The sequence below is a fragment of the Trypanosoma brucei genome, chromosome 9 (assembly GCF_000002445.2).
Source record: "Trypanosoma brucei brucei TREU927 chromosome 9, whole genome shotgun sequence".
NCBI lineage: Eukaryota > Euglenozoa > Kinetoplastea > Trypanosomatida > Trypanosomatidae > Trypanosoma > Trypanosoma brucei.
Window position 1 is genome coordinate 1,931,333 of NC_007282.1, and position 11,159 is coordinate 1,942,491.

Below are 11,159 nucleotides of genomic sequence, written 5' to 3' on the forward strand. Positions count from 1 at the left end.
CCTTAATCGCCACCCACGTTGATGTTATTGCGCTCATACACCTCTGGTAATGCAATCCTCGTCTTCATGTGTTTTCACTGCATTTATATCTACGTCCGCGTCATAATCTGCAATGCCGACCTGTAGGAGAGTTAGCCACTAAGTTTATTATTATTATTGTTTCAAGAAAGACAAAACTATCCGTAAACGAGAAAATGAAGTACGTCGGATCCATTGACCAGGGAACAACCAGCACCCGCTTCATCATCTTCGATGAGCGGCAGCGCCCCGTCTCGGTGCACCAGGTTCCCCATACCCAGCACACACCCCACCCCGGCTGGTTGGAGCATGACCCGATGGAGATTTTCCGCTCCGCATGCAAGTGCATGTCCGTTGCCATCGCAAAGCTGAGGCAAAAGGACGCCTTTTTCCGCAAGATTGAGGCGATTGGTATCACGAACCAACGTGAGACAACGGTGGCGTGGGATCGCGTTACCAAGGAACCGCTGTGCTACGCCCCTGTTTGGAATGACCTGCGCACGTACGACATCACCAAGAAGGTGACTGCGGAGCTCGGTGGTGGGGATTCCATGTTCGCATCCAAAATTACTGGCTTGCCTGTAAGCACGTATTTCGCTGCGTTCAAAATGCGGTGGATGCTCGAGAATGTTCCAGCTGTTGCTGACGCATGCCGTCGTGGGACGCTTTGCTTCGGCACGATCGACACATGGCTCATGTACAAGCTGAGTGGTGGCAAGGCGTTTGTGACAGACGTGACGAACGCGTCACGCACCTTCCTTATGGATTTGCGCACGCGGAAATGGTCTCCTGAATTGTGCGAGAAACTGAAGATCCCGATGGAAACGCTCCCCGAGATTCGCAGTAACAGTGAACTCTTCGGATATGTGGAGACGGACGAATGCGGTGTTGCAGCTGCCCTCAACGAGAGGACGCCTATTATGGGCAGTATTGGTGATCAGCAGTCTGCGCTTTTCGGAAATATGTGCTTCGAGAAGGGTGAGGCCAAGAACACATACGGCACCGGCTGCTTCCTGTTGATGAACGTGGGAGAGGAGGCCCGTTTCTCGAAGCACGGTTTACTTTCGACAGTGGGCTTCCAGGTGGGCCGCGATGGACCATGCTACTATGCACTGGAAGGCGCGATCGCGTGCGCTGGTGCTACGGTGGAGTGGATGAGAAGGAACATGAACCTCTTCAGTCATATCACAGAGTGTGAGAAGTTGGCCCGCAGTGTCCCCGGGACGCAAGGTATTGTCTTTGTGCCCGCCTTCTCTGGACTGTTGGCGCCCTATTGGGATCCATCGGCCCGTGGTACCATCGTGGGCATGACACTCAAGACGACTCGCGCGCACGTCATCCGCGCTGCGCTGCAGGCCATTGCTCTCCAGTTGAACGATGTTGTTGGTTCGATGAAACGTGACGCTGGGCTTAACCTGAGCTCCCTCCGTGTTGATGGTGGGTTGTCTAAGAACGGTCTGCTCATGGAGATTCAAGCAAGTTTGTTGGGCGTGGACATCTTAGTGCCATCAATGCATGAGACAACTGCACTCGGTGCGGCACTGTGTGCAGGACTTGCGGCTGGTGTATGGACTTCATTGGAAGAAGTTAAGGCTGTGTCGCGACGCGAGAATTCGTGGAAGACTGTCAGCCCCAGCGGCTCTGCCATGGAGCGTGAGGCAATGATCGCAGAGTGGCGCGAGGCGCTCAAGAGGACGAAGTGGGCAAAGTTGTAGTATTCTGAGGTTATGTGTGCTTTGTGATTTGCGTAATGGACTAACAGGCTGAACGGTATATCTTTTTTCTAAATCATCTCGAAGATTCTGTTTGTTTTTAAGAGGATTATCTTGGGACCTACCACGTTTTGTTATGTTTTCCCATTCCAATATTTTCCCTTTTTGTTCAACACTTTTTTATTGTTTCCTTCGGATTTGGTCACTATTGCTCCTTCTTTGTTGATATCCCTATGTTTTGTTGTTTTCGCCCCCCCCCCACACACACACACACCACTAAGTACGGTTGCCTTCTATATCAACCACGTTCCGGTCATATGACCTCGTGGAATATCACTTCTGTTTCGTGTCCTTGAAGCATCAGAAGTGGCTGCGGTTTCTGTTTGTAGGGAGTCGGATTTTTGACTTGGTTCATTCCATCTAGGTTTGACACGGGGGATGGCACCAACTGTATTTGCTGTGGGGTTTATACTTGGCGCGGTTTCGCACACGCGGATGCCGTGAAAAGGAATGCAACGGCAATAAGTAACACTCAAAACGAATATTGATTTTTTTTTATTTTTCCTTTTTCTCTCTTTTTTAATGTGTGCCGAAATAATAACAATAACACCAACGGGCCATGATTTGGCTGAATTGGAGGAGTGGAAAAGAAGAATGCATTCACTTTGTGGTGAAGTGTGATCCTCCATCACTTTCACTTCCTTGAGATCTTCCTGTGCTAATCTTGGCTGGGATACTAAGATATCTGCTGCTGTCACAGTTTTTCTCAATACCCTAACTCCATCTCCCACCTTGTAGTAGCGTTAAAGAAAATAATAATATCTAATCAATTTTGTCTGTAAGGTTGCCTGTGTACCTCATGCGTCTCTTTGTGGTGTTGTGGGGAATGAAGGCGACCGAGATACTAATGTGATGGACCTCGTCGGCTTGCTTTACTGTATACGCGGGATCGTGATGATATTAACCCTGCTCCGCTACTGAGTGTTGAAGCATGAAACGATATCCTTCAGGGCTACTGATGCCTGCGTGGGCAGTGTATGGGGTGTGACTTTCCTTTCATTAACTTCTCTTGTACATGCGTTGAAGCACAATCACACATATAAACGTATGCAACCTGGCGAGTGTAGGCCCGCCAGCTACCACGTGGAGTGTATACTCTCTATCTCTACGACGGTCGTTCTGCCGGGCCAAGAAGCGGCGTCTGTTACTCAACAGTGGTTTCATTCATATGTTGTGTGACGTAGTGGCCACATGATGATCCATGTATTCACCATATCGACACTGAGTCGGAAACTCCCCGTGACGCACAAGTGATTGTGCATGGAACCGCCCGCACACGCTGTAGGGCACTGACTACTTTGGTACGGGTGCCACATCTTCCTTACTTTACTTACCTCTATCCCCCCTCTTCATTTCCCTGTTGCAACCGTACATACCCTAAACACACGTACACTACTATGATTACATCCATAATGCGTCAGGACACACGAGTGTGTACGTGACTGTTGGATTCTAACGCGACGCCGTAAGCAATATGATCACTCTCCCATCTTTCAATCACTTCATCTCTCACAAGATGTTTATTTTCTCTTTCCCCCATCACCTCGCTACATTTGGATTTGAGGTGCGTGTTAGAGTCATTGTTGAATTTTGGCTAATGTTTCGGTTAAGCATATGAACGTAAAAGTGGAATGTGTTATGTTCACCCGCTACCATGCTTTGTTCGCTACCTGTCGTGGCTCACCTATTTGATGGTCCGTTGGGTTAGTATGACGAAGCTAGAGTCGTTGCTTATCGGTGTAATTTGGTTTTATTGGCATACATTGGTGTAATTTTGTGAAGCTCGCCTCCCTTAATCGCCACCCACGTTGATGTTATTGCGCTCATACACCTCTGGTAATGCAATCCTCGTCTTCATGTGTTTTCACTGCATTTATATCTACGTCCGCGTCATAATCTGCAATGCCGACCTGTAGGAGAGTTAGCCACTAAGTTTATTATTATTTAATATTTTTGGCGTAATTTTTTTTGTATTTTAATTTTCGTTTTTTAACTTTTCTTCTTAACTCTTTTCTTTTGGTTCAGCCTCGCATGCCAAAACATCAACGGGATCGCTTTTCCAATTGTCCTGCATTTTGTTCGCATACTAGTAATAAGCTTTTTCGAACAGAGTTAACCCATTATTCCTCCGATACTACAAGAAACGTTAATATAAACGGATTTACCAAAATGAGTAAGATGGCTGGTGCTACGGCCGATTCAAGTGATGCTTCTTCAGCCATTGATTCCAAGTTTCTTGATCAGCAGAGTCGGACGATTGGCACTTATGGTTTGGAGACAATGGCAAAACTAATATCTTTCAAGGTTCTTGTTGTTGGGTGCGGAGGAGTCGGTATAGAGACTGCGAAAAACCTTGCGCTTGCTGGCGTACACACTATTACTCTTTGTGATCCAAAGAAAGCTGAATTGAAGGATATGGGGGTTAACTTTGCCGTCACAGAAACAACAATAAAGGCTGGTTTGACTCGGGCGGAAGCTTCAAAGAGGTTGGTTGCGGAGCTAAACCCGAATGTACGCGTACGGACAGTCGATGCTATTGATGAAGCTGTAGTCAGTGAGGTGAACTGTGTTGTATATACTTCTGCAGCGGCGGATTGGTCTTCGAAAACACTGTTGAAGTGGGACCAGTTTTGTCGGACGAGAACACCCGCTATATCATTTATTTTTGCTTTCCAGGGTGGTTCACTTGCTTCCGTTTTTGCTGATCATGCCCCCAACTTCACTGTTAAGGATGCTGATGGAAGGCCAATGCTGCAAAAATTGATAGTGGAGGTTCTCACAAAGCGCGACAAGAGTGGAGTGGAGTACACACGCGTGCGCTACGAAACACCAGAGGGTCAAACACCCGGAGCTTTCCGTGATTACACGGAAGTTAAGTTTAGTGAAGTTAAGGGACTTTGTAAGGCAAATGGAGAAAGTATTAATGGTAATGTTTTCAAGGGCGTGGTGTGCACTGGTGATCCCCCAAACACCGTGCGAATATATCCCTCACTGGAAAGCCAAGGTTATTCTGCTTACGAAACTGCGGGCTTCCTTCACGAGATGAAGGAAAGCCAGCAATTGAAGTTCCGGGCACTCTCAGAAGCCCTTTCGTGCCCGGGTCAATTTGTACCTGTTAGCTCCATGATGGATGGGTCGGAGGAATCTCAATCTCACCTGACTTTTACCGCATTATTGAGATTTTTTGACAAACACGGTCGGCTACCCGAACTTCATAATCTATCTGAGGCGAATGAAGTAGTTTCACTCGCCAAAGCTGTCAACGAGGAGAACAAAGCTGCCGATGCGAAGCTCGAGAAGGTGGATCACCCTATGTTTTTGCAGCACGAAAACAAGGAATTTCCTTCTCGCCTTGCACCACCTCCACCACCAACTCCTCTTTGCGTTGAAACTCTCGATGAGGGGTTTGTTTGCTCGCAGGCGCTTGTGTCTGCTGCAGAACTTCAACCTCTTTGCGCCGTATGGGGAGCCGTTCTTGCACAAGAGATTGTGAAGATTACAGGTAAATATACACCAATTTGTCAGTGGCTTCATGTTGGCTACTCTTCGATCCTCGCTAGCAACGCTTCTTACACGAAATCTCCCCAAGAGTATAAGGTTGTTGACCATCGCTACAAGCATCTGATATCACTGTTCGGAAAAACGTTTGTTGAAAAATTAAACAATCTGAAACTTTTTATGGTTGGCTGCGGTGCTCTCGGATGTGAGAACATTAAGAACTTTGCTCTTTGTGGAATGAGCTGCGGCCCCCGTGGCTCATTCGTTGTTACAGACAACGACCGGATCGAAGTATCCAACCTAAGTCGCCAGTTTCTTTTCCGTGAGGAAAACGTCGGCCAACCGAAATCAGCCGTGGCTGTGTCGCGAATGAAGAGTATAAACAAGGATGTGAAAGCTGATGCCCGGCAGGATTACGTGGGAAGCAACACGGAACATATTTACCATGATGTGTTCTGGAATGGGTTGGACGCGGTCGTTAACGCTCTTGACAACATGGAAACTCGACTCTATGTTGACCAGAAGTGCGTGAACTTCCACAAAATCCTTGTGGAAGCAGGAACGATGGGAACTGGCGGAAACGTTGATATCGTTGTTCCTGGTAAAACCACGTCGTACTCAGATGGTGGTGCCGCGGATACAACCGGTGGTATTCCCATGTGCACGTTGCGCAATTTCCCGTACACCTCCGACCACTGCACTGAATGGGCGCGGGCGCAGTTCGATGACCTTTTTGTTTCCCCAATGCAAACAGTGAGACAACTGTTGGAAAACCCAGCAGCGTTCACTGAACGCATAAAGAATGAGGTAAACAATGCTCAGAGCGCAGGTGAACGACTCAGTTTGGTTGAGAAAAACCTTGGCATTCTTCAAGGCATACAGAAAACGGTAACAACTCTATCTGCGGGCGTTTCCATGGAAAAATGCGTGCAGTGTGCGTGGGAGACAATGTTTCATCTCTTCCGTGACCGCATTCTTGACCTACAGCGTTCTTTCCCGAAGGATGCCAAGAAGAAAAATGGTGAAAAGTTTTGGTCTGGACACCGCAAGTACCCAACCCCACTCGAGGTCAACATAAAAGCCCTGTCATCTGACCCTGACGTTGTGGAGTTTCTCATTTCTGCTGCAAACCTGTTTGCATGCATGTACGGTATTCATCCTCAAAAGCATGAGCCTCGGCTGAATGACCCCAAAAAGCGCTGGATGCAGCAATATCGCACGCTGGATTGGCTTAATGGCGTTATGAAAAACTGCACGGTACCAGAATACAAACCTGGCTCTGTTGAGGGACTTGATGACGACCTTCTTCAATCTATGGAAAAGCAAGAGGTTTCCAAAGACGAAACGACAAAGGAGCAAACTCTGAATAACCTCCTGAGTAGTGTTGTGGCATTGGCTCAGAAGTGTCATAACATGAATACCGTACCATTGGACTTCGAAAAAGATGATGATGATAACTTTCACATTGACTTCGTTGCCGCAACGAGCAACCTCCGAGCCCGCAACTATGACATCCCTACGCAAGACCGATTCAAGGTGAAGCTTGTAGCTGGAAAAATTATACCCGCCATCGCAACCACAACGGCTGCAGTCACTGGACTTGCCCTCATCGAGTACTTCAAGGCTTTGTTGAGCAACGATGTCTCCTGCCTCCGCAATGGCATGCTTGATATTGGTACAAATAACTACGTTTTGTTTGAGCGTGATGCCCCACTTAAACATCGTACCCGTGTTGATAAAACCTACTTACCTGAGCAAGACTACACGTACAAGAAGAAGGTTATTTGTCTCCCTGAAGGATACACCAAGTATGACATGATTGAAGTGCCCATTACGAAGGCGACTACCGTTCAACAGTTTGCTACAGAACTTGAAAAGAAACTTAATACCCTCCTCCCAACTGGGATGAATGCGGGCTGTGAGGTAAGCGCAATTGGTGTCGGTAAAGGAAGTTTGTGGAATGGACTGCCAAAGCACGCTAACACCAACTGCTCTTTGATGGACATCATCGAGAAGCAAAAACTCTCTGAAGCGGGTGGGAAACTCCCGCGACCCTTCTGGGAGAATCGCACACATTTTCACGACTTATCCGTTACTGTGTCTATTGATGATGACGATGCCAATGTCGATGAGGTTGATGTTGAAACCGCTACAATACTTTTGCGCATCCAACAATAAAGCTTCATATTGAATGGCGGAAAGCGGAGAAGGCACTTGGGTGAAGGAGGAAACGCAGTTACAAGGGAAAGAAGAGAGAAATTATGATGTGGAAAATGGAATAAGGAAGAGAAAAAAAAGACCAAGGGGAGGGAGAGAGTATGAGTGAAGGCATGATATGAGTCTGATGAATCCTCACACAAATATACACATCCCAACTAAACAAATTTTAGTTTTCAGTTGATGTTTTGCTCCCTTTTTGTGTTGCTTTTTTTCTGTAGTTGCTGTTGCTCGTGTTTGACATAATTATTGAAGCACTTAATGAAAAAAAAAGAGGGGAGGGAGCTGAAGGTGCTGTGCATTAAACATAAGGTCAGGTTTTTTAAAAGAAAAAAAAGACGTAGAAGAAGGAAATGCTTTTCGTGTATTTGTGTGCTTCAGCACGTGGTGGGGGAGGAATTGGACGCGACCACATACAAAGGTAAAAGTGAAACATGTGAGGGGCGAATGAATTTTGCAAAATGATGATGGTCCCTACTGCTCACGTAAGTAAAGGGGGTTTCGTCCACCCTTCTTTTTCATTCTTTTTTTAAAAATGTTGTTAGCAGTGGGGCGTTTTATTTTTCGTTTCTCGTTTCTCTTTCACTTTGGATGAGATTATGTATGTAATATGCGTTTGTGTTTGTACTATCTATCTTTTTGTTCTGTTCCTGTTTCCTTTCCCTTCCCTTCCTTTATACTATTACTGCTGTTTGTGGTTCTTCTTATTGATTTCACTCCCACTAGTGTGATAAGGTAGAGGAGGAAGCACTTGTGCTGTTCCTTTGTTACCGGGCCAAAACAAAGGAAGTGAAAGACAGTGGGAAAGTGTAAAAAATAAAAGGGGGTTCTGATTGCACAGCAATCTGACCTTGACCTTTCGATCTCATTTACAAGCGGTTGCGTCACGCTGTGTAAAGCTTTCAAAGTTGGTGTTAATCAAGACAAACAGATAGTATTGTTTCTCTCCAATCCACGCCTCTGCGTGCGGGATAATATTTGTTTTGGCAGTAATAGATTGCGGTTTCGTCATGGTAGCAACTATTACCTTCAAGTTGCGATCCAGCAATCATGTCGGCATTATCGAAGTGCCCCATCGCGTTATTTCGTGTCGGGAAATAAAGGAGGCAATCGCGGAGAAGTTAAGTGGCTCGCCTGATGAAATTGACATATTCGTCTCGGGCAGTTCTGATTACTTGCATCCCAATGATGAACTCCCTGCATACACGGTAGTGGAAGTGGTTCGCCATGTTGGAACTGGAAGACCGCCGCCAAAGCGCGAGCGTGAACCTGTAGGACCTTCGAATCTTTCTAGCGCCATGAGTCACGCTGCCGTGCGGGCAGGAAACAAAAATGGCGATACGGCAACGCCACTCACTGAGGAAGAGCGGTTGGCGCAACTTAGTGAAGCTGTTGCTGTTGAAACAGGCATTGATGAAGTTGGGGCATGGCGAATGCGGCAGATGCGAAACCGCAGCGCAGCTATGGGAGGTGGGGGTCGCGAGGTCACATTTCGCCCTCCGCCACCAGGTTACATATGCCATAACTGCGGCAAGAGAGGGCACTTAATTCAGCACTGCCCCGCGGCAAAGGGGGTAAGAGGAGTGAAGTTACTTTCACTTCCAACTGGAATCCCAGAAACAATGCTAGTTGAGTGCACAATGGATGACCCGGCGGCGAAGTTTGTAACGAGGGATGGCAGGTTAGTGAAAAGGAAATTAGACAATGCGAGTTTCGTTGGGATTGTGACAACAAGTAATGCGGATGGAGTCAAACCAGATTTCCCATCAGAAGGCGGCAACAACAGGAACGATAGCCCAAACTCTGAGAAGTTGGAAACTCCAGATGCAGGTGGTGACGCCGCTGCAAAGCCGCAGTTCCTCTGTGCTTGGGATTCTGTTATTGTTAAAAATGCCATGAAAGCCCCGTGCTGTGGAGCTCTTTTCTGTGAAACATGTTTGAACGAAAGAGTGGAGGAGGCAATTAGTCGAGCGGATGCAAGTGAAATTCCGCTTTTGTGTCCTGGATGCGAGGAGCCGTTGGATGTACCAGACGTTGTTGAAGCAACAGAGGAACGGAAGCTAGTTGAAGCCCTCCGCTCAGGGAAGCGTGCGCGGGACTGATTGCTCTGTCAAGAGATCCGACTCCTAGTGCATTCATAGCAGTTTCATTTGACGCATTACTTTCCGGTCTTTCTTTTCTCTTTTTTCATTCTGGTGTGTGGCACGCTGGGCTTTTGGGTTTAGGTAATTTTTTTTTTTTACGACACCACCTGTGAGATGCAATTCCATCCATAACGTAAGCAGAATGTGTCTGGCAGATGCGTCATTTTTATTGATTATTTTTGCATCATACCTCGAATAAGCGTGTACGTTGTTTCTGCACTTGTTCTACTTCCCTTTTCTAATGAAAAGGACGGTTAAAAATACGTTATGACATCCGTTGTATAGTTTCAAAACGTGTTTGCGCTTTCGTTTTTCTAATATTCTTTGATGAACGTGCAATATCACACACACACACACACATATATATATATATATATATATATACTCCCACGCAATATTTATCTATTTATTGATATAGTTATATACTAGGGGATGAGTAGTATCTTCACCTATGGTGCGTTGGGTCGCAACCCTGCAGCCACCAAATACGGTATGATGGCTGCCATATCCTCTAAATGCGGTACGAAAAATTTTATCTACACAAGTTGTCACGACGACCGTCACCCGTTTCCGAGACACCACCACCGCCAAAGTGACGTGCCATGGAAACACTCCTTATGGTGGAATAAACTTCGGTGGTGGTGGCACGACTTTCGTATGTTTGGGTTGAAGGGTACTATTAGGCGCCACTACTACATTGGTGAAGCATGGAGACGAAAAGATGAGAAGATATTTGTTGGAAAGGATGAGAACGGAAACAAATATTGGCTAGCCCGTCGTTCCCCCGGTTCCTTTCATGTGCGTATGGTTGAAGCTGCTGATCCGCACTGGTTCAGAGGCCAAGCCCCACACACCGCCTCACCCATGTGGATGAAATGGATGCAAGGAAATGCCGCCCACACGCCCGCTCAAGTGAAGGCAAGAGGTGAGTGGGGACACAACTCTCGCTTAGGTATGCCCCTGCCGTTTAATATCAAATATGACGAGTTTTCCCCTATTAACAATGGTGAGGTGTTCTCCCGTGATCCTATGTGGGTATCTGCACCGGGGTTGTTAGTGAACCCGGAACGGCGTGCGTTGGAAGAGGCGGGTTATTCCCGTTGGGTCATCAATAAGGGAATGCCGCAATATATGCCCTTCTGTGGCGTACATGATTATCCAGATGAACTGGTGGAGGAGTATTATAGAGGACAGTGGGCGTTCGGGCGGGCTAGCAAAGGTAACGACCACGATGAGTGGAGAAACTAAGAGAATGAAAGAAACAAAAGAAAAAGAATGCTGGAACACTATCGCATATACATATATATATACCTATATGTATGTGTGTGTGTGATCCTGCTGTTAAGTAGTAGTACTGATCTCTTTTCAACTCTCACTACCTAGATGTTTATTTGGGTTTGTTGGCTCACTCTCTCTCTCTCTCTCATCTAGTTAGCTCCTTTTATGTTTAATCATGTTGATTTGCTAATTTATTTGGCGGAAGGTTTTTATTTTATTTTTTTGAGGGAGG

The 11,159-nt window shown here is 46.6% G+C and overlaps 4 protein-coding genes and 6 non-coding genes across 10 annotated transcripts, besides 3 other annotated features; all 10 read left to right on the forward strand.

The window, feature by feature from the left end:
- The first annotated feature begins 139 nt into the window (after window positions 1-139).
- Window positions 140-195, forward strand: Tb09_snoRNA_0122. The gene has a single exon (XR_002989796.1). It is a non-coding gene; the product is annotated as an uncharacterized ncRNA (small nucleolar RNA).
- Window positions 195-1,733, forward strand: Tb09.211.3590 (glycerol kinase glycosomal; the record flags this gene model as incomplete). Its single annotated transcript, XM_822408.1, has 1 exon — window positions 195-1,733. The coding sequence occupies one exon, from the start codon at window positions 195-197 to the stop codon at window positions 1,731-1,733; it is 1,539 nt and encodes a 512-aa protein (XP_827501.1).
- An 836-nt stretch (window positions 1,734-2,569) lies between these two features.
- Tb09_snoRNA_0123 lies at window positions 2,570-2,635 on the forward strand. Its single transcript, XR_002989797.1, has one exon. It is a non-coding gene; the product is annotated as an uncharacterized ncRNA (small nucleolar RNA).
- A 42-nt stretch (window positions 2,636-2,677) lies between these two features.
- On the forward strand, window positions 2,678-2,752 carry Tb09_snoRNA_0124. Its single transcript, XR_002989798.1, has one exon. It is a non-coding gene; the product is annotated as an uncharacterized ncRNA (small nucleolar RNA).
- Window positions 2,753-2,853: 101 nt separating this feature from the next.
- Window positions 2,854-2,924, forward strand: Tb09_snoRNA_0125. Its single transcript, XR_002989799.1, has one exon. It is a non-coding gene; the product is annotated as an uncharacterized ncRNA (small nucleolar RNA).
- A 53-nt stretch (window positions 2,925-2,977) lies between these two features.
- On the forward strand, window positions 2,978-3,086 carry Tb09_snoRNA_0126. Its single transcript, XR_002989800.1, has one exon. It is a non-coding gene; the product is annotated as an uncharacterized ncRNA (small nucleolar RNA).
- A 97-nt stretch (window positions 3,087-3,183) lies between these two features.
- On the forward strand, window positions 3,184-3,271 carry Tb09_snoRNA_0127. The gene has a single exon (XR_002989801.1). It is a non-coding gene; the product is annotated as an uncharacterized ncRNA (small nucleolar RNA).
- A 452-nt stretch (window positions 3,272-3,723) lies between these two features.
- Window positions 3,724-3,745: a sequence feature (AT_rich).
- Window positions 3,746-3,821: 76 nt separating this feature from the next.
- Tb09.211.3610 (ubiquitin-activating enzyme E1, putative) lies at window positions 3,822-7,466 on the forward strand (the record flags this gene model as incomplete). Its single annotated transcript, XM_822409.1, has 1 exon — window positions 3,822-7,466. The coding sequence occupies one exon, from the start codon at window positions 3,822-3,824 to the stop codon at window positions 7,464-7,466; it is 3,645 nt and encodes a 1,214-aa protein (XP_827502.1).
- Window positions 7,467-8,515: 1,049 nt separating this feature from the next.
- Tb09.211.3620 (uncharacterized protein) lies at window positions 8,516-9,607 on the forward strand (the record flags this gene model as incomplete). Its single annotated transcript, XM_822410.1, has 1 exon — window positions 8,516-9,607. One exon carries the CDS (start codon window positions 8,516-8,518, stop codon window positions 9,605-9,607), a length of 1,092 nt encoding a protein of 363 aa, XP_827503.1.
- A 401-nt stretch (window positions 9,608-10,008) lies between these two features.
- Window positions 10,009-10,033: a microsatellite.
- Window positions 10,034-10,081: 48 nt separating this feature from the next.
- On the forward strand, window positions 10,082-10,897 carry Tb09.211.3630 (hypothetical protein, conserved; the record flags this gene model as incomplete). The annotated part of the gene is made up of 1 exon (XM_822411.1): window positions 10,082-10,897. One exon carries the CDS (start codon window positions 10,082-10,084, stop codon window positions 10,895-10,897), a length of 816 nt encoding a protein of 271 aa, XP_827504.1.
- Window positions 10,898-10,943: 46 nt separating this feature from the next.
- Window positions 10,944-10,980: a microsatellite.
- The last annotated feature ends 179 nt before the right edge of the window (window positions 10,981-11,159 follow it).